Source organism: Oncorhynchus mykiss, chromosome 10 (genome assembly GCF_013265735.2).
Source record: "Oncorhynchus mykiss isolate Arlee chromosome 10, USDA_OmykA_1.1, whole genome shotgun sequence".
NCBI classification, from domain to species: domain Eukaryota; kingdom Metazoa; phylum Chordata; class Actinopteri; order Salmoniformes; family Salmonidae; genus Oncorhynchus; species Oncorhynchus mykiss.
Window position 1 is genome coordinate 85750781 of NC_048574.1, and position 20177 is coordinate 85770957.

The window sequence follows — 20177 nt, forward strand, 5'->3', positions numbered from 1 at the left end:
AGGTTGTTCTTCTGAATAACTGGTCAGGGAATAGCACTTTCCATTCAGCTTCAGACAACTTGGATGTAAAGACTTGATTACACCTCTAGTGACTACTTCAATCCCGTCACGCCCGTTGTTGCTTGTCCATCGTTCAAAAGATATAGCAATGTAACTAAACCCAACACAATGTTGAAAAACAGGAAAGGCTTCACACCACTAGATCACATGACTAGACGTGAGCTGGACGTGATCTCAAATCTGCCACCAATGTAGCGGAAGACAGTGAAAGCTGCAACAGATAATTTTTGTCCAGGGCTTATAGCACCAGTATCCCAAAGTATTAAGGTGAAAACAAGCATAGAAAACAGCATTGGCATTAATAAAAACACATAAAAATAAGGCTACTTTTATATTATAAATATTTCAGTGACAACCTGGTTGAATAACAGTATATATATATATATATATATATATATATATATATATATATATATATATATATATATATTTGTTGTGTAAATAAATGTGGGACACAAAAAAAGTCAGTATAGAACACCATCGCCCAAAATGCATTGCTCCAATAACTTTCAATATTTATTTCCAAAGTTTGCCCCCGAAAAAAAATATTTTCATATGAATAAAGTCACACAAAAATGTGTCTTCTCCTAATAATTAAGTCTAAAACATGTTTGAGATTCTTCAAATTAGCCACCCTTGGCCTTGATGACAGCTTTGCACACATTCTCTCAACCAGCTTCATGAGGTTGTCACCTGGAATGCATTTCAATTAACAGGTGTTCCTTGTTAAAAGTTAATTTGTGGAATTTCTTTCCTTAATGAATGAAGCCACACAAAAAGCGCACACAATCTGCTTTAATATTTTTTGTACATATTTGCACAAATTGAGTGTGATTGAGTGTGTTGCAATGATATATACCTACTACCAACCTGTCTGGCAGTATATTGTTCCTACTACAACCCATAAACCAGGTAGCTGTGTACCTACTACCAACCTGTCTGGCAGTATATTGTTCCTACTACAACCCATAAACCAGGTAGCTGTGTACCTACTACCAACCTGTCTGGCAGTATATTGTTCCTACAACAACCCATAAACCAGGTAGCTGTGTACCTACTACCAACCTGTCTGGTAGTATATTGTTCCTACTACAACCCATAAACCAGGTAGCTGTGTACCTACTACCAACCTGTCTGGTAGTATATTGACCCTACAACAACCCATAAACCAGGTAGCTGTGTACCTACTACCAACCTGTCTGGTAGTATATTGTTCCTACAACAACCCATAAACCAGGTAGCTGTGTACCTACTACCAACCTGTCAGGCAGTATATTGACCCTACTACAACCCATAAACCAGGTAGCTGTGTACCTACTACCAACCTGTCTGGTAGTATATTGTTCCTACTACAACCCATAAACCAGGTAGCTGTGTACCTACTACCAACCTGTCTGGTAGTATATTGACCCTACTACAACCCATAAACCAGGTAGCTGTGTACCTACTACCAACCTGTCAGGCAGTATATTGACCCTACTACAACCCATAAACCAGGTAGCTGTGTACCTACTACCAACCTGTCAGGCAGTATATTGTTCCTACTACAACCCATAAACCAGGTAGCTGTGTACCTACTACCAACCTGTCAGGCAGTATATTGTTCCTACTACAACCCATAAACCAGGTAGCTGTGTACCTACTACCAACCTGTCAGGCAGTATATTGTTCCTACTACAACCCATAAACCAGGTAGCTGTGTACCTACTACCAACCTGTCAGGCAGTATATTGTTCCTACTACAACCCATAAACCAGGTAGCTGTGTACCTACTACCAACCTGTCAGGCAGTATATTGTTCCTACTACAACCCATAAACCAGGTAGCTGTGTACCTACTACCAACCTGTCTGGCAGTATATTGACCCTACTACAACCCATAAACCAGGTAGCTGTGTACCTACTACCAACCTGTCAGGCAGTATATTGTTCCTACTACGACCCATAAACCAGGTAGCTGTGTACCTACTACCAACCTGTCTGGCAGTATATTGTTCCTACTACAACCCATAAACCAGGTAGCTGTGTACCTACTACCAACCTGTCAGGCAGTATATTGTTCCTACTACAACCCATAAACCAGGTAGCTGTGTACCTACTACCAACCTGTCAGGCAGTATATTGTTCCTACTACAACCCATAAACCAGGTATATATATTTATACTTCTGGGTATAGATAGTAGACTAAACTCGGCTACAGTGGTTTACCGAAATGTAGACTAGTTAAATGCCTTCTGCTTTTGTGAGTTACAAGCTATATTCAACGTCATAACTTTAAGAAAATGATAGCCATTACGCAACTTTACAGGACTATCTTGATTCAATATAGTCCGCAGCCCACGGCCTCGCCCAGACTTTTGTTTCCAACGTTACGTCGTTATAACATGTCGATAGAAATAAACCTGTGTCGTTCTTTGTCGAAATAATAATGCTTGTATGCTCATGTAAAACATGCAAAACAATTTGCCATCTTAAATTAAAACAAAAAAATGTTACCTTCTTTGCGCAGTAGTTTCAAAATGGCAGCACCATATGGCAGCACCATATGTACGTTTTACTTTAACTTTTAACTTATTTGGTAACTCCAACGCTGTATATTAACCCTGGGTTGTTGATGCTGTGTATTGGCCATTGAGCGGTTTTGAGCGGTTTTGAAGCCACTAGTCGGCCATATTGTCACTCCCCAGTACGAGCAGGCCTCAATAGGAATGAATGGAATTCTACAGTATTTCAATTTAATGTTTCAAGAAGCAAAATTACATGTATTTAAATATTTTTGTATATTTTTTTAATTTCTATGTTTAGCTCACATAATATAGTATTTATTTATTTTATTTTATTTTATTTATTTTATTTTTTATTTCACCTTTATTTAACCAGGTAGGCAAGTTGAGAACAAGTTCTCATTTACAACTGCGATCTGGCCAAGATAAAGCATAGCAGTGTGAACAGACAACACAGAGTTACACATGGAGTAAACAGGTGCTTGTCTGCCGTTGTAAGGTCAGAACGGTCAAATCAATCCAACTCCTCCGGTCTGAGCATCCAGTGTGCGCTCCGAGAGCGAAACGGCCTGTAATTTTTTTTTTAAACGGAGTAATTTGTTACGCTAACTAGCTAGCAAGAGGTTGCATAGCAACAGCATCAACTTCCAGTAGAGAAGGCAACAAGCTGGTCGGTTACGGTATACTAAAATGAACACATTTTAATTTAATTTAACTAGGCAAGTCAGTTAAGAACAAATTCTTATTTTCAATGACGGCCTAGGAACAGTGGGTTAACTGCCTGTTCAGGGACAGAACGACAGATTTGTACCTTGACAGCTCGGGGGTTTGAACTTGCAACCTTCCAGTTACTAGTCCAACGCTCTAACCACTAGGTTACGCTAAGTATGTAGTATACAGTATACTAAAATGAACTAATATTATGTAGTATATACTCAGTAGTATGTAGTATACAGTATACTAATATTAACTAATAGTATGTAGTATATACTCATTAAGTATGTAGTATACAGTATACTAAAATGAACTAATAGTATGTAGTATATACTCATTAAGTATATAGTAACTTATACAGTATGTTGGCATGGTTAATCGAACACAGCTCCAGTATGTATTTGTGGCTGCAAAATGGGACATGTTGGAACTTTTTTCCACCCCCTTCAACGCCACATCCGCTTCATATCCGGCCACGCGGTGTTATACCACAACAATTACCAGTTCATTAATTCAATATCCTACACTCAGGCTTTATTTGTGTTGTGCGTTTTGACAGGTCGGACTCATCCTCTATGGGATATACAGAACAAAAATAAATGTTATCTTTATTATGCGTTAACACTAACAGGCGTTAAACTAACAGGCGTTAAATTGCTGCATGCCGCTAAGGCCGCCCAGAGTGGCTCGCTTGTGGGCGTTTTGGCAGCCAATAGCAGCAGGTTAGATTGTGCGTCAATATATCAGCATAGTACATTTGTATGAAGGTCTGGTTATTAAATGGGTAAGTAGTTTAATCCATTCTCCATTTCATTAATTTATTCACAGGTAAATATTAATATATTTAATATATCTATCTGGCCAATTTTACATACTGTGTAGATAGCTAGCTAAGTGAATTAAATATCACCAGCTACCTAGCCTGCCATCACACATTGTAGCCTACTGAAACACTGCAAAAACTCTCTTGCGGGGAGATTCATTTTATATTTCATTGAAGGGCAACTGCAGCCTCACAAAAAAATATAATTTTTTGTAGGTTTCTCCCCAGACGTAAAAAAAATTATCCTGATGTGGTTTGTTAAGCATTGTTAAGGACGTAGATCAATCAATGTTGGTTGTTTTTTTATAACAACAAAAGATGTAGGAAAACCCATACAAAACTATAGGAAAACAGAACTTTTCACCCCGGGCTCATTTCCTTCGCAGGTCATTTGTAAAATTAGAGAATACCTACTTCTCCATGCACCACTTGGTAACTTGTGGTTGAAACAGTAAAGAAAGCTTTATTTAAATATGATTTGAAACACAGGAAATACCATCAAACCGCGTCCTAAAAACCTTGTATATTTAGTTTTCTTACCGCTTTTGTAGTACTTTCACAAGTCTGTGGTAAAAGTTCACAACTCTTTAGTATGAAACTCACAGCAGATCATCAAAAGGCTGTTTTTATTACTTTAAAGCACATTTTCAATTGACACAAGATCCCACAGTAACCTTTTCACCAAAACCCAGTCAGTGTTTCATCTAGAAATAACTTTAATTTAAAAGTCATTGTCTTTCACAAAGCAAAGCTCACAACACGTTTCATATGATTCTCTACTCGTTTGTTTTAATACATTTGACCATTACTTAATCCAACTGCGCTTAATGGTTAACCACTTAACCGTTTGGTAAACATATATTTTGTCTACTATCAATGGATTTTGAGAACTACAGAAAACAAAATGTGTGTTTGTAAAGTATAAACATCTAAATTACATATGTGATGCATGATAACCATACAGAAAGACTACTCGTTGTTTTTAATTATATGAGCAAAAAAGATTCCATTATATTTGGAACGGCAAGTCTGACAAAATGTAAAATAATGAATATGAATTCGGAGGGCAGAAATTATTAAATGTTAAAGCCTCAGACTTCTAATTAAAGGTGTCAGTCATTCAAAAGTTATACTTAAATCCGAACTGGTTCTCTAGCAGATTAGTAAGAATGTCTCACCCCATGTTCTAGAATGTTCAATGTTCTAGAATGGCCTTTTTCCCTTTATTCAGATTACAACCTCTTACTTTCGGTTATTTGACAATTAAATAATCGCCCCCCCCCCCCTCCCCCAAAAAATTCATTATTTGTTTTTCAAGCCATAGAAATGAGTTTGTAATTTAATTTTAATCCTCCAGAAAAGACAGAACCAATATAACATATATTATGGTTAATCTCAAATATACTTAGCTTAATGCTGCCACCACTGTGCTTCACCATAGGGGTGGTACCAGGTTTCCTCCAGACGTGACACTTGGCATTCAGGCCAAAGAGTTCAATCTTGGTTTCATCACACCAGAGAATCGTGTGTCTCATGGTCTGAGAGTCCTTTAGGTGCAATTTGTCAAACTCCAAGCGGGCTGTCATGTGCCTTTTACTGAGGAGTAGCTTCCGTCTGGCCACTTTACCATAAAGGCCTGATTGGTGCTGTGCTGTGCTGTGCTGTTGTCCCTCTAGAAGGTTCTCCCAACTCCACAGAGGAACTCTGGAGCTCTGTCAGAGTGACCATGGGGTTCTTGGTCCCCTCCTTGACCAAGGCCATTCTCCCCCAATTGCTCAGTTAAAGTCATATAGCAAAGGGTCTGAATACCATTTCAAAATGTTATTAGAAATAGGACTGGTGGAGTTATGTCACACATGCAGCTAACAAAAGTAAGTGGAAATGTCTGCTCTACCCAAAATTACAACCAACTAATTGCAGCATTTCCACAAAAATGGAAGAGGCAAGTGGAAGGGGAGAAAGTAAGGAACATGTCTGTTCGGCATTAAAGACCAAAAATTGTGAAAAAAAATGTGATAAAAACAAAAGTATACGAGTTTCATTGAATGACCAAAAACTTTACAGCTGTGCCATATAGATTGCAAACTAGTTGGGAAGAGATTTTCGATGTACCGATTCCATGGCAGTTCATGAACTGGATGGTCTTCAGAGACAGATGGGAGGGGTTGAGGGTAGCTGAAAGATGGGACTGGTCTTCAGAGACCGATAGGAGGGGTTGAGGGAAGCTGAAAGATGGGACTAGTCTTCAGAGACAGATGGGAGGTGTTGAGGGGAGCTGAAGGATGGGACTAGTCTTCAGAGATAGATGGGAGGGGTTGAGGGGAGCTGAAGGATGGGACTAGTCTTCAGGGATAGATGGGAGGGGTTGAGGGGAGCTGAAAGATGGGACTAGTCTTCAGAGACAGATGGGAGGGGTTGAGGGAAGCTGAAGGGTGGGACTAGTCTTCAGAGACAGATGGGAGGGGTTGAGGAGCTGAAGCGGAGCTGAAGGATGGGACTAAAAACAAACAAAAGATAACTAATGTAAAATACATGTGTCTGTAAAATGTATACAGTAGTTTGTATAAACAGGAAGTAGAAGCCCAAGTGTTGCTGTTCATTACTTTACTACAATTAGGGGAGGGGTGGTAGGGTTAGGGGAATATAATAAAGCAAAATTTATATTTACAAAAAAATATATATGGGAGATTGGAAATTATGCAGATAATTACATTGATGGGAGCCACAATTCTATCTGCAATATTCAAGCTGATCCCTAAATAATATATATTTTTAAAATAACATATACATAAAATAAAAGGGTGCAGTTTCTTTCACCATGGAGTGAAACGCCGGTTTGTAGGCTCCCGTGCCACAGAGGGTTCAATAGGCTCCCGTGCCACAGAGGGTTCAATAGGCTCCCGTGCCACAGAGGGTTCAATAGGCTCCCGTGCCACAGAGGGTTCAATAGGCTCCCGTGCCACAGAGGGTTCAATAGGCTCCCGTGCCACAGAGGGTTCAATAGGCTCCCGTGCCACAGAGGGTTCAATAGGCTCCCGTGCCACAGAGGGTTCAATAGGCTCCCGTGCCACAGAGGGTTCAATAGGCTCCCGTGCCTCAGCCGAGGCAACCGGGGAGATGTCAGTCGGCTCATCAGGCTCTCACTCCTCAGCCGGATCGACAGGTTCCCGCGCCTTAGCATAGGTGACCTTGGTCGGGCGTCCTGCGGCTGGAGGCGCGCCTCAGGGAGGGGGTACTGTCACATGTGCTGCCTCTCGGGCCTCTAGGTCACCAGGCTGCACGTTAGGGCGTACACCGGTCACCAGCGTAATGCGCATAATGACACTCACCTGGACTCCATCACCTCCTTGATTACCTGCCCTTTATGGTTTTATCCAGAATGAACAGAAGACCCCAACGGTGGTGGGCGTGGTCGTGTGTTGACCAATCGGCAGGAGTGGGCAGTGGTGGGGAAAAAAGGCGAGGGTCAGGAATGCCATACGGCTGTCTTAACTAAAGCAGGCCATTGAGGAGAACGATGACACCCTTTTTCCCAATGTGGTATCCATCAGCCTACCAAACAATCACCCTGCCTTTAGAAGAGGCAGCAGGCATCTATGAAACTAATTTACCTGGTGCCTTTTGAGAGAAACAACGACCGGGTGAAACAACTGCAGGTGGAGTATGTTCAGGGTACAGCACTATATACTGTATAACTGTTACTATTAATGCACGTGATACTTCACAATATTACACTGGAACTATACTGTAAAAAAATAACTAACCCAAAATATATATTTTCAGAGGGTTCTGGTGCTTGGTGCTGAAGCAGGCTTCAACCTGGACAGAACTTGGTCGCCGTGGGCGGAACCTCATCGGCACAACGGGCGACCGTTCAAATGCCTGGACAACGTGGGGGGCGGGGGGGGGGGGGGGGGGGGGGGGACAGCTGCGCACATGAAGATATCTATGGAGATGGTGTGGTAGGACTTAGGCCATCATTTGGATCCTACAACGCTGCACACCTCATTGGGTTTCTCAAGGTGAAGGGGGTCACCTACACTATGTATACAAAAAGTATGTGGACAGCCGTTCAAATGAGTGGAATCGGGCTATTTCAGCCATACCCGTTGCTGACAGGTGTATAAAATCGAGCACACAGCCATGCAATCTCCATAGACAAACATTGGCAGACGAATGGCCAGTGACTTTCAACGTGGCACGATCATAGGATGCCACCTTTCCAACAAGTCCATGGAGTCTAGTGATCACTGACAGATCGCTTCTCCAGCCTCTCCAAGTGTGTGTGCATGTGTGTTGGGTACAGCAGGTAGATATTCTTTCAAAATAATATGTATTTCTTAATTTGAAGACATTGGTGCCATACTTCAATGGTGCCACCTTTCAATGACTTTAGAGGTATAATGATGATTAAAAATGGCTTCTCTGTCCACATCTGTCTATACTTACAGCTATCTGATCACAATGCTTGTCTGACTACCAGGAAGATCACAATGCCTGTCTTGAACACAATGCGTCTTTATTGTGTACACCTTAAAAATAAGGACATGAGGACTGGTTGAAGACAACAGGAAGGACAGACAAGCGGACTGGTTGAAGAGAACAGGAAGGACAGACAAGAGGACTGGTTGAAGGGAACAGGAAGGACAGACATGAGGACTGGTTGAAGACAACAGGAAGGATAGACAATAGGACCGGTTGAAGAGAACAGGAAGGACAGACATGAGGACTGGTTGACGAAAACAGGAAGGACAGACAATAGGACTGGTTGAAGAGAACAGGAAGGACAGACAATAGGACTGGTTGAAGAGAACAGGAAGGACAGATATGAGGACTGGTTGAAGAGAACAGGACGGACAGACAGGACCGATGTTCAACATCATTATCAACAAACATCTCAGTGATTCACACATAAACAAGATATTCTCATTATTATAATATATTCATACTCCCGTTAACCCCGCCCCCATGCATACCTACCAATGTGGTCTTTATTTCTCATAATGGCATAATGAGGCCATCTGTTATAAAGGCAAACAAACACATCTCACTGGTTACATCCCAACTAGCACCCTATTCCCCATATAGTGCACTACTTTAGACCAGGGCCCTATTCCCTATATAGTGCACTACTTTCGACCAGGGTTGGGCGTTGGGTTGCAAAATTCTGGTAATGTTCCCAAAATGTCCAGGTTTTCCAGGAATCCTGGTTGGAGGGTTCCGGATTTCCTGCTTGTTTTCTCCTGATTCTGGGACTCTTCCATCCAGGATTTCTGGAAAACCTGGGAATTTTGCAATCCTATGAGTTAAATAAGGGGTACATAATGTCCAAACCCAATAACTCAAACATGAACAACGAGCTCAACCAAACATTAGCAACGAGCTCAACCAAACATTAGCACCTAGCTCAACAAAACATTAGCACCTAGCGCAACAAAACATTAGCAACGAGCTCAACCAAACATTAGCACCTAGCACTACAAAACATTAGCAACTAGCTCAACCAAACATTAGCACCTAGCTCAACCAAACATTAGTACCTAGCTCAAAAAAACATTAGCACCTAGCTCATCAAAACATTAGCAACTAGCTCAACCAAACATTAGGACCTAGCTCAACAAAACATTAGCAACTAGCTCAACCAAACATTAGCACCTAGCTCAACAAAACATTAGCAACTAGCTCAACAAAACATTAGCAACTAGCTCAACCAAACATTAGCACCTAGCTCAACCAAACATTAGCAACGAGCTCAACAAAACATTAGCAACTAGCTCAACCAAACATTAGCACCTAGCTCAACCAAACATTAGCAACTAGCTCAACCAAACATTAGCACCTAGCTCAACCAAACATTAGCAACGAGCTCAACAAAACATTAGCAACTAGCTCAACCAAACATTAGCAACTAGCTCAACCAAACATTAGCAAGTGCTCAACGTAAACATAAACTTACATACATAATTTTTACGAAAAGTCTTAAAACTCCTATGATATAGCAATTTAATGTTTATTTTATTTAATTTGTTTTTTATCAACAATCACAAGATATATATACATTTCACCAGAACAAAAGCAAGCTCGATTTTAACATTCTGATCTTTAAATATTTCGTATTGCAACACTTAAAACACACGTACAAATACAAGTTCAAAATGGGAGGAGTGACAGCAGTAGATTTTTAAACATCTCTATACATTTAAAATGCACCAAAAACAGTTTAAAAACCAGATAACCAAATGTCAGGTAATATGCTCCAGTGGATAACGGCCATGGTCTGCTGCAGGCTGCTCTAGGGGGGGGGGGGGGGGGGGGGTTGAGTCCCAAACAAAACCCTATTCCCTATATAGTGCACTACTTTAGACCAGAGCTCTATTCCCTATGTAGGGCACTACTTTAGACCAGAGCCCGTGGGCCCTATGTAGGGAAAAAGGGTGCCATTTAGGGACACACTCTAGGCGACGACCTTTTAGGGTTGATTTCCTTTTCCCGTGTGATGTCATGTCCATACAGAGGGGTTCAGGGGGTTAGAGGTTAAATGGAGAACACGGGTTGGCTTGTTGATTGTTGCCTGTCTTGGGAGTTTAGACTGAAGCTTGATATTCCATTAACTGTAAAATACACACACAGAGAAGGAGACACAGACACACACACACACACACACACACACACAGGGGAAAAAGGAAATGAGATTCAACCCAGAAACAGAGCGATATCCGTGTAGTCAGGGTCCGCCGGTAGAGGTTGTTTTAGACTAGAGTGGGAGAGGTAGAGTCGACTCTACCCCAGTGTTTCTTTCATCCTGGTCCTGGGAACCCCAAGAGGTGAACATCGTAGTTGTTACCGTAACACTACACACCTGCATCAAATAATCAAAGGCTTGATGAGTTGATTAGTTAAATCAGGTGTGTTAATGCGAGGGCAACAACTACAATGTCCCCAGTACCAGGATGAGGAAACATTATACTAACCATTACAGTAGCATGGTAAGCGTGGACGTGGCGCCCTCCTGTGGTGGAGATTAGTTATTGCACCACTAGACAATTTTCTGGGAAGGTAGTCTACACGGGACACTACAGACTGGGAAGGTAGTCTAGACTGGAGACTAGAGACTGGGAAGGTAGTCTAGACTGGACACTACAGACTGAGAAAGTAGTCTAGAATGGACACTACAGACTGGGAAGGTAGTCTAAAATGGACACTACAGACTGGGAAGGTAGTCTAGACTGGACACTAGAAACTGGGAAGGTAGTCTAGACTGGGCACTAGAGACTGGGAAGGTAGTCTAGACTGGACACTACAGACTGAGAAGGTAGTCTAGAATGGACACTACAGACTGGGAAGGTAGTCTAAAATGGACACTACAGACTGGGAAGGTAGTCTAGACTGGACACTAGAAACTGGGAAGGTAGTCTAGACTGGACACTAGAGACTGGGAAGGTAGTCTAGACTGGACACTAGAGACTGGGAAGGTAGTCTAGACTGGACACTACAGACTGGGAAGGTAGTCTACACTGGACACTACAGACTGGGAAGGTAGTCTAGACTGGACAGTAGAGACTGAGAAGGTAGTGTACACTGGGCACTAGAGACTGAGAAGGTAGTCTAGACTGGACACTACAGACTGGGAAGGTAGTCTACACTGGACACTACAGACTGGGAAGGTGGTCTACACTGGACACTACAGACTGGGAAGGTAGTCTAGACTGGACACAAGAGACTGGGAAGGTAGTCTACACTGGACACTAGAGACTGGGAAGGTAGTCTACACTGAACACTAGAGACTGGGAAGGTAGTCTAGACTGGACACTACAGACTGGGAAGGTAGTCTAGACTGGACACTACAGACTGAGAAGGTAGTCTAGACTGGACACTACAGACTGAGAAGGTAGTCTACACTGAACACTACAGACTGGGAAGGTAGTCTACACTGGACACTACAGACTGGGAAGGTAGTCTAGAATGGACACTAGAGACTGGGAAGGTAGTCTACAGTGGACTCTACAGACTGAGAAGGTAGTCTACACTGGACACTACAGACTGGGAAGGTAGTCTAGAATGGACACTAGAGACTGGCTAGGTAGTCTACACTGGACACTACAGACTGAGAAGGTAGTCTACACTGAACACTAGAGACTGGGAAGGTAGTCTACACTGGACACTACAGAGTGGTGGAAGTGAATGTTGTGATATCGGTGTATTTATAATCGCTATAATTAATACATGAATTCATTGATTAACGTATGTTTCTTACTGGGATGGTACGCTGGGCGAGCCTGAGCGGTGGAAGTGTATGTTCTGCCACTTTCCCTCTCTGCGATGCCAGACGCGGGTCTCCTCAGACTGCATGGTGCGAGGCATCCCCCCCGCGTCCATGTACTGGCTCAGGCGGATGTAGGCGATGCACGCAGCGTTCTCCGCTAGATAGACCTTCTCATTAGTTCACCTCTCCTTGTTTCACGTCAACATCATAAAACACATTGTACATAATTTTTAACCTTTATTTTACCTTTATTTAACTAGGCAAGTTAGTTAAGAACAAATTCTTATTTTCAATGACGGCCTAGGAACAGTGGGTTAACTGCCTGTTCAGGGCTAGAACGACAGATTTGTACCTTGCGGTTACTAGTCCAACACTCTAACCACTAGGCTACCCTGCCGCACCATAAGTACCAGGGGGATTGGCGTCCATCTTGATTCAATCCAGGAAGTACACCGGAATTCCCTTTCCAATGTTCACTTCAATGCTTCAGGACAATTTGGAATGGGACATTTGCATCTGGTCTAGTTTCTGACTGGAATTGATATGTACATATAATTGAATACCAACCAGAAACAAGATTACATAAAACATAGCCCAGATAAATCAACATAATGTTCAGTTGGTAAATCATGGTGCTTGCAATACCAGGATAGTGGGTTCAATTCCCAGGGCCACCCATATGGAAAATATATGCACACATTAATCTAAGTTGTTTTTGGTAAAAGCGTCTGCTAAATGGCACATATATCATAATATTATTGTTATAATAATTAGAAATGGCTGATTTCCTACCTATCAGATGGACGTGAGGGTTGAGGAGGATGGTGTGCACCGGCTTGCTACCTTTAGACAGGGCTGGAAAGAGGGGGGGGGGCGAGGGAGATGGAGAGAGAGACAGACAGGCCTTAGCTAGTGGGAGTTGTAGTTCTCAGTAACAGACGCAAACAGGGCTGGAAAGAGAAGGGCGAGGACGAGGGAGATGGAGAGAGAGACAGACAGGCCTTAGCTAGTGGGAGTTGTAATTCTCAGTAACAGACACAAACGGATATAACTATTCATCAATAGCTAATCAATAACTACAAATCAATATCTGATTCATACATTCTACCAATCAATACATCTACTAATCCATAGCTGATCAATACCTCTGCTAATCAATAGCTAATCAATACCTCTACTAATCAATACCTTTACTAATCAATACATCTGCTAATCAATACCAATTCTAATCATTACCTCTACTAATGAATACTATGAATAAATAGCTAATCAATACCTATAGTAATCAATAGCAAATCAATATCTCTAATAATTCATTCCTATACTAATCCATAGCTAATCAATACCTCTACTAATCAATACTTCTACTAAACAATACCTCTATTAATCAATAGCTAATCAATACTTCTACTAAACAATACCTCTACTAATCCATAGCTGATCAACACCTCTACTAATGAATTGCTAATCAATACCTCTACTAATCAATACCTCTACTAATCAATACATACTACTCAATAGCTGATCAATACCTCTAATTAATAGCTGATCAATATCTATACTAATCAAAAGCTGATCATACCTCTACTAATCAATAGCTGATCAATACCCCTACGAATCAATAGCTGATCAATACCACAACTAATCAATAGCTGATCAATATCTCTGCTAATCAATAACGGATCAATACCCCTACTGATCAAAAGTTGCTGATCAATACCCCTACTAATCAATAGCTGATCATACCTCTACTAATCAATACCTCTACTAATCAAAAGTTGCTGATCAATACCCCTACTAATCAAAAGTTGCTGATCAATACCCCTACTAATCAATAGCTGATCAATAACTACTAATCGATAGCTGATCGATACTTACACTAATAAATAGTTGATCAATACCTCTACTAATCAATACCTCTACTAATCAATACCTCTACTAATCAATAACTGTATCTTCTGAATGACTGATGGATGTGTTACCGTTGTCGAAGTAGAAGCGATGGAAGTCATGTCCCTCTACAAGGTTCCCCAGAGCTTCTGGTTCAAACGACGTCAGACCAGGATCACAGATCTTCCTGTTGGAAACAAACACAGACTGAGTCCCATATGGCACCCTATTCCTTATATAGTGAACTACTAGTGACCAGAACCCTATTCCCTATATAGTGAACTACTTGTTACCAGATCCCTATTCCCTATATAGTGACCTACTAGTGACCAGAGCCCTATTCCCTATATAGTGAACTACTAGTGACCAGATCCCTATTCCCTATATTGTGAACTACTAGTGACCAGATCCCTATTCCCTATATAGTGACCAGAGCCCTATTCCCTATATAGTGAACTACTAGTGACCAGAGCCTTATTCCCTATATAGTGAACTACTAGTGACCAGAGCCCTATTCCCTATATTGTGAACTACTAGTGACCAGATCCCTATTCCCTATATAGTGACCAGAGCCCTATTCCCTAAAAAGTGAACTACTAGTGACCAGAACCCTATTCCCTATATAGTGAACTACTAGTGACCAGAGCCCTATTCCCTATATAGTGAACTACTAGTGACCAGGGCCATATTCCCTATATAGTGAACTACTAGTGACCAGATCCCTATTCCCTAAATCGTGACCTACTAGTGACCAGATCCCTATTCCCTATATAGTGAACTACTAGTGACCAGGGCCCTATTCCCTATATAGTGAACTACTAGTGACCAGAGCCCTATTCCCTATATAGTGAACTACTAGTGACCAGATCCCTATTCCCTATATAGTGAACTACTAGTGACCAGGGCCCTATTCCCTATATAGTGAACTACTAGTGACCAGAGTAACACAATAATAGTGATTTGTAGGAGATCAGTCAGCTGCAATGTGGTGGAACAACAATCCCTAAGAACCAGAGTAACACACACACACACACACACACACACACACACACACACACACACGCACACACACACACATACACACAAGCCCTAAACACACACACACACACACCTCACACACACACACATCATAGCCCTAAACACACACCTCACACACACATCCTAGCCCTAAACACACACACACACACCTCACACACACATCCCAGCCCTAAACACACACACATGTCCTAGCCCTAAACACACACACACACACATACACACACACACACACGACCTAGCCCTAAACACACACACCTCACCACACACACATCCTAGCCCTAAACACACACACCTCACACACACACACACATCCTAACCCTAAACACACAGAGACAGAGCAGGACTCACGTGTATTGCTAGCCCTAAACACACACAGACAGAGCAGGACTCACACGTAGTGCTAGCCCTAAACACACACAGACAGAGCAGGACTCACGCCTAGTGCTAGCCCTAAACACACACAGACAGAGCAGGACTCACGCGTAGTGCTAGCCCTAAACACACACAGACAGAGCAGGACTCACGCGTAGTGCTAGCCCTAAACACACACGGACAGAGCAGGAATCACGCGTAGTGCTAGCCCTAAACACACATAGACAGAGCAGGGCTCACGTGTAGTGCTAGACCTAAACACACACAGACAGAGAAGGACTCACGCGTATTGCTAGCCCTAAACACACACAGACAGAGCAGGACTCACGCGTAGTGCTAGCCCTAAACACACACAGACAGAGCAGGACTCACACGTAGTGCTAGCCCTAAACACACACAGACAGAGCAGGACTCACGCGTAGTGCTAGCCCTAAACACACACAGACAGAGCAGGACTCACGCGTAATGCTAGCCCTAAACACACAGAGACAGAGCAGGACTCACGCGTAATGCTAGCCCTAAACACACAGAGACAGACCAGGACTCACGCGTAGTGCTAGCCCTAAACACGCACACACAGACAGAGCAGGACTCACGCGTAGTGCTAGCCCTAAACACACACAGACAGAGCAGGACTCACGCGTAGTGCTAGCCCTAAACACACACAGACAGAGCAGGACTCACGCGTAGTGCTAGCCCTAAACACACACAGACAGAGAAGGACTCACGCGTAGTGCTAGCCCTAAACACACACAGACAGAGCAGGACTCACGCGTAGTGCTAGCCCTAAACACACACAGACAGAGCAGGACTCACGCGTAGTGCTAGCCCTAAACACACACAGACAGAGCAGGACTCACGTGTAGTGCTAGCCCTAAACACGCACACACAGAGCAGGACTCACGCGTAGTGCTAGCCCTAAACACACACAGACAGAGCAGGACTCACGTGTAGTGCTAGCCCTAAACACACACAGACAGAGCAGGACTCACGTGTAGTGCTAGCCCTAAACACACACAGACAGAGCAGGACTCACGCGTAGTGCTAGCCCTAAACACACACAGACAGAGCAGGACTCACGTGTAGTGCTAGCCCTAAACACACACAGACAGAGAAGGACTCACGCGTAGTGCTAGCCCTAAACACACACAGACAGAGCAGGACTCACGCGTAGTGCTAGCCCTAAACACACTCAGACAGAGCAGGACTCACGCGTAGTGCTAGCCCTAAACACACACAGATAGAGTAGGACTCACGTGTAGTGCTAGCCCTAAACACACACAGACAGAGAAGGACTCACGCGTAGTGCTAGCCCTAAACACACACAGACAGAGCAGGACTCACGTGTAGTGCTAGCCCTAAACACACACAGACAGAGCAGGACTCACGCGTAGTGCTAGCCCTAAACACACACAGACAGAGCAGGACTCACGCGTAGTGCTAGCCCTAAACACACACAGACAGAGCAGGACTCACGCGTAGTGCTAGCCCTAAACACACACGGACAGAGCAGGACTCACGTGTAGTGCTAGCCCTAAACACACACAGACAGAGCAGGACTCACGCGTAGTGCTAGCCCTAAACACACACAGACAGAGCAGGACTCACGCGTAGTGCTAGCCCTAAACACACACAGACAGAGCAGGACTCACGCGTAGTGCTAGCCCTAAACACACACAGACAGAGCAGGACTCACGCGTAGTGCTAGCCCTAAACACACACAGACAGAGCAGGACTCACGCGTAGGCCTCGAAGTCTCCGTTGTTGATGGATTCGATCAGCTGCTCTGTGACTTTGATAATTTCCTGCTTCCGAGCTGGAAACACACAAACACAACATGACCACAACATGACCACAACATCACCACAATCTCACCACAACGTCACCACAACCTCAGGTCAACATTAGTCCAACAACACAATCTGACATACATTAAATCACGGCTGTTAAATAGATCATCAGATTACTACATCATGTGATGTGGTTAGTTGATATGTTAAATAGATCATCAGATTACTACATCATGTGATGTGGTTAGATAATAGATCAGATTACTATATCATGTGGTGTGGTTAGTTAATAGATCAGATTACTATATCATGTGATGTGGTTAGTTAATAGATCAGATTACTACATCATGTGATGTGGTTAGTTAATAGATCAGATTACTACATCATGTGATGTGGTTAGTTAATAGATCAGATTACTATATCATGTGATGTGGTTAGTTAATAGATCAGATTACTACATCATGTGATGTGGTTAGTTAATAGATCAGATTACTATATCATGTGATGTGGTTAGTTAATAGATCAGATTACTACATCATGTGATGTGGTTAGTTAATAGATCATCAGATTACTATATCATGTGATGTGGTTAGTTAATAGATCAGATTACTATATCATGTGGTGTGGTTAGTTAATAGATCAGATTACTACATCATGTGGTGTGGTTAGTTAATAGATCAGATTACTACATCATGTGGTGTGGTTAGTTAATAGATCAGATCACTACATCATGTGATGTGGTTAGTTAATAGATCAGATTACTACATCATGTGGTGTGGTTAGTTAATAGATCATCAGATTACTACATCATGTGATGTGGTTAGTTAATAGATCAGATTACTACATCATGTGGTGTGGTTAGTTAATAGATCATCAGATTACTACATCATGTGATGTGATTAGTTAATAGATCAGATTACTACATCATGTGGTGTGGTTAGTTAATAGATCATCAGATTACTACATCATGTGGTGTGGTTAGTTAATAGATCAGATTACTACATCATGTGGTGTGGTTAGTTAATAGATCAGATTACTATGTGATGTGGTTAGTTAATAGATCAGATCACTACATCATGTGGTGTGGTTAGTTAATAGATCAGATTACTACATCATGTGGTGTGATTAGTTAATAGATCAGATTACTACATCATGTGGTGTGGTTAGTTAATAGATCAGATTACTACATCATGTGATGTGGTTAGTTAATAGATCAGATTACTATATCATGTGATGTGGTTAGTTAATAGATCAGATTACTACATCATGTGGTGTGGTTAGTTAATAGATCAGATTACTACATCATGTGATGTGGTTAGTTAATAGATCAGATTACTACATCATGTGGTGTGGTTAGTTAATAGATCAGATTACTACATCATGTGGTGTGGTTAGTTAATAGATCAGATTACTACATCATGTGATGTGGTTAGTTAATAGATCATCAGATTACTACATCATGTGATGTGGTTAGTTAATAGATCATCAGATTACTACATCATGTGATGTGGTTAGTTAATAGATCAGATTACTACATCATGTGATGTGGTTAGTTAATAGATCATCAGATTACTACATCATGTGATGTGGTTAGTTAATAGATCAGATTACTATGTGATGTGGTTAGTTAATAGATCAGATCACTACATCATGTGATGTGGTTAGTTAATAGATCAGATTACTATGTGGTGTGGTTAGTTAATAGATCATCAGATTACTATATCATGTGATGTGGTTAGTTAATAGATCAGATTACTACATCATGTGGTGTGGTTAGTTAATAGATCAGATTACTACATCATGTGGTGTGGTTAGTTAATAGATCAGATTACTATATCATGTGATGTGGTTAGTTAATAGATCAGATTACTACATCATGTGATGTGGTTAGTTAATAGATCAGATTACTACATCATGTGATGTGGTTAGTTAATAGATCAGATTACTACATCATGTGGTGTGGTTAGTTAATAGATCAGATTACTACATCATGTGATGTGGTTAGTTAATAGATCAGATTACTATATCATGTGATGTGGTTAGTTAATAGATCATCAGATTACTACATCATGTGGTGTGGTTAGTTAATAGATCATCAGATTACTACATCATGTGGTGTGGTTAGTTAATAGATCAGATTACTACATCATGTGATGTGGTTAGTTAATAGATCAGATTACTACATCATGTGGTGTGGTTAGTTAATAGATCATCAGATTACTACATCATGTGATGTGGTTAGTTAATAGATCATCAGATTACTACATCATGTGGTGTGGTTAGTTAATAGATCATCAGATTACTATGTGATGTGGTTAGTTAATAGATCAGATTACTACATCATGTGGTGTGGTTAGTTAATAGATCAGATTACTACATCATGTGGTGTGGTTAGTTAATAGATCAGATTACTACATCATGTGGTGTGGTTAGTTAATAGATCAGATTACTACATCATGTGGTGTGGTTAGTTAATAGATCAGATTACTACATCATGTGATGTGGTTAGTTAATAGATCATCAGATTACTACATCATGTGATGTGGTTAGTTAATAGATCAGATTACTACATCATGTGATGTGGTTAGTTAATAGATCAGATTACTACATCATGTGATGTGGTTAGTTAATAGATCATCAGATTACTACATCATGTGGTGTGGTTAGTTAATAGATCAGATTACTATATCATGTGATGTGGTTAGTTAATAGATCAGATTACTA

General features: G+C 41.6%; 1 protein-coding gene across 8 annotated transcripts in view; it reads right to left on the reverse strand.

Moving 5' to 3' along the window:
* Positions 1–8600: 8600 nt before the first annotated feature.
* The window catches only part of LOC110512934 (calcium/calmodulin-dependent protein kinase type II delta chain), an 87929-nt gene continuing 76352 nt past the window's right edge, over positions 8601–20177 (reverse strand). For 6 of the 8 annotated variants that reach the window (XM_036934340.1, XM_036934342.1, XM_036934344.1 and 3 more), the window contains 5 exons: positions 17404–17479; positions 14346–14440; positions 13156–13218; positions 12355–12520; positions 8601–10711 (listed from right to left, as the gene is read on the reverse strand). In XM_036934340.1, the coding sequence (XP_036790235.1) occupies positions 10708–10711; positions 12355–12520; positions 13156–13218; positions 14346–14440; positions 17404–17479 (404 nt within the window). In that variant the 3' untranslated portion in view covers positions 8601–10707. Of the gene's footprint in view, positions 10712–12350; positions 12521–13155; positions 13219–14345; positions 14441–17403; positions 17480–20177 lie in introns of those variants that run through there. The other 2 variants (XM_036934343.1, XM_036934341.1) reach the window with 2 other exon arrangements.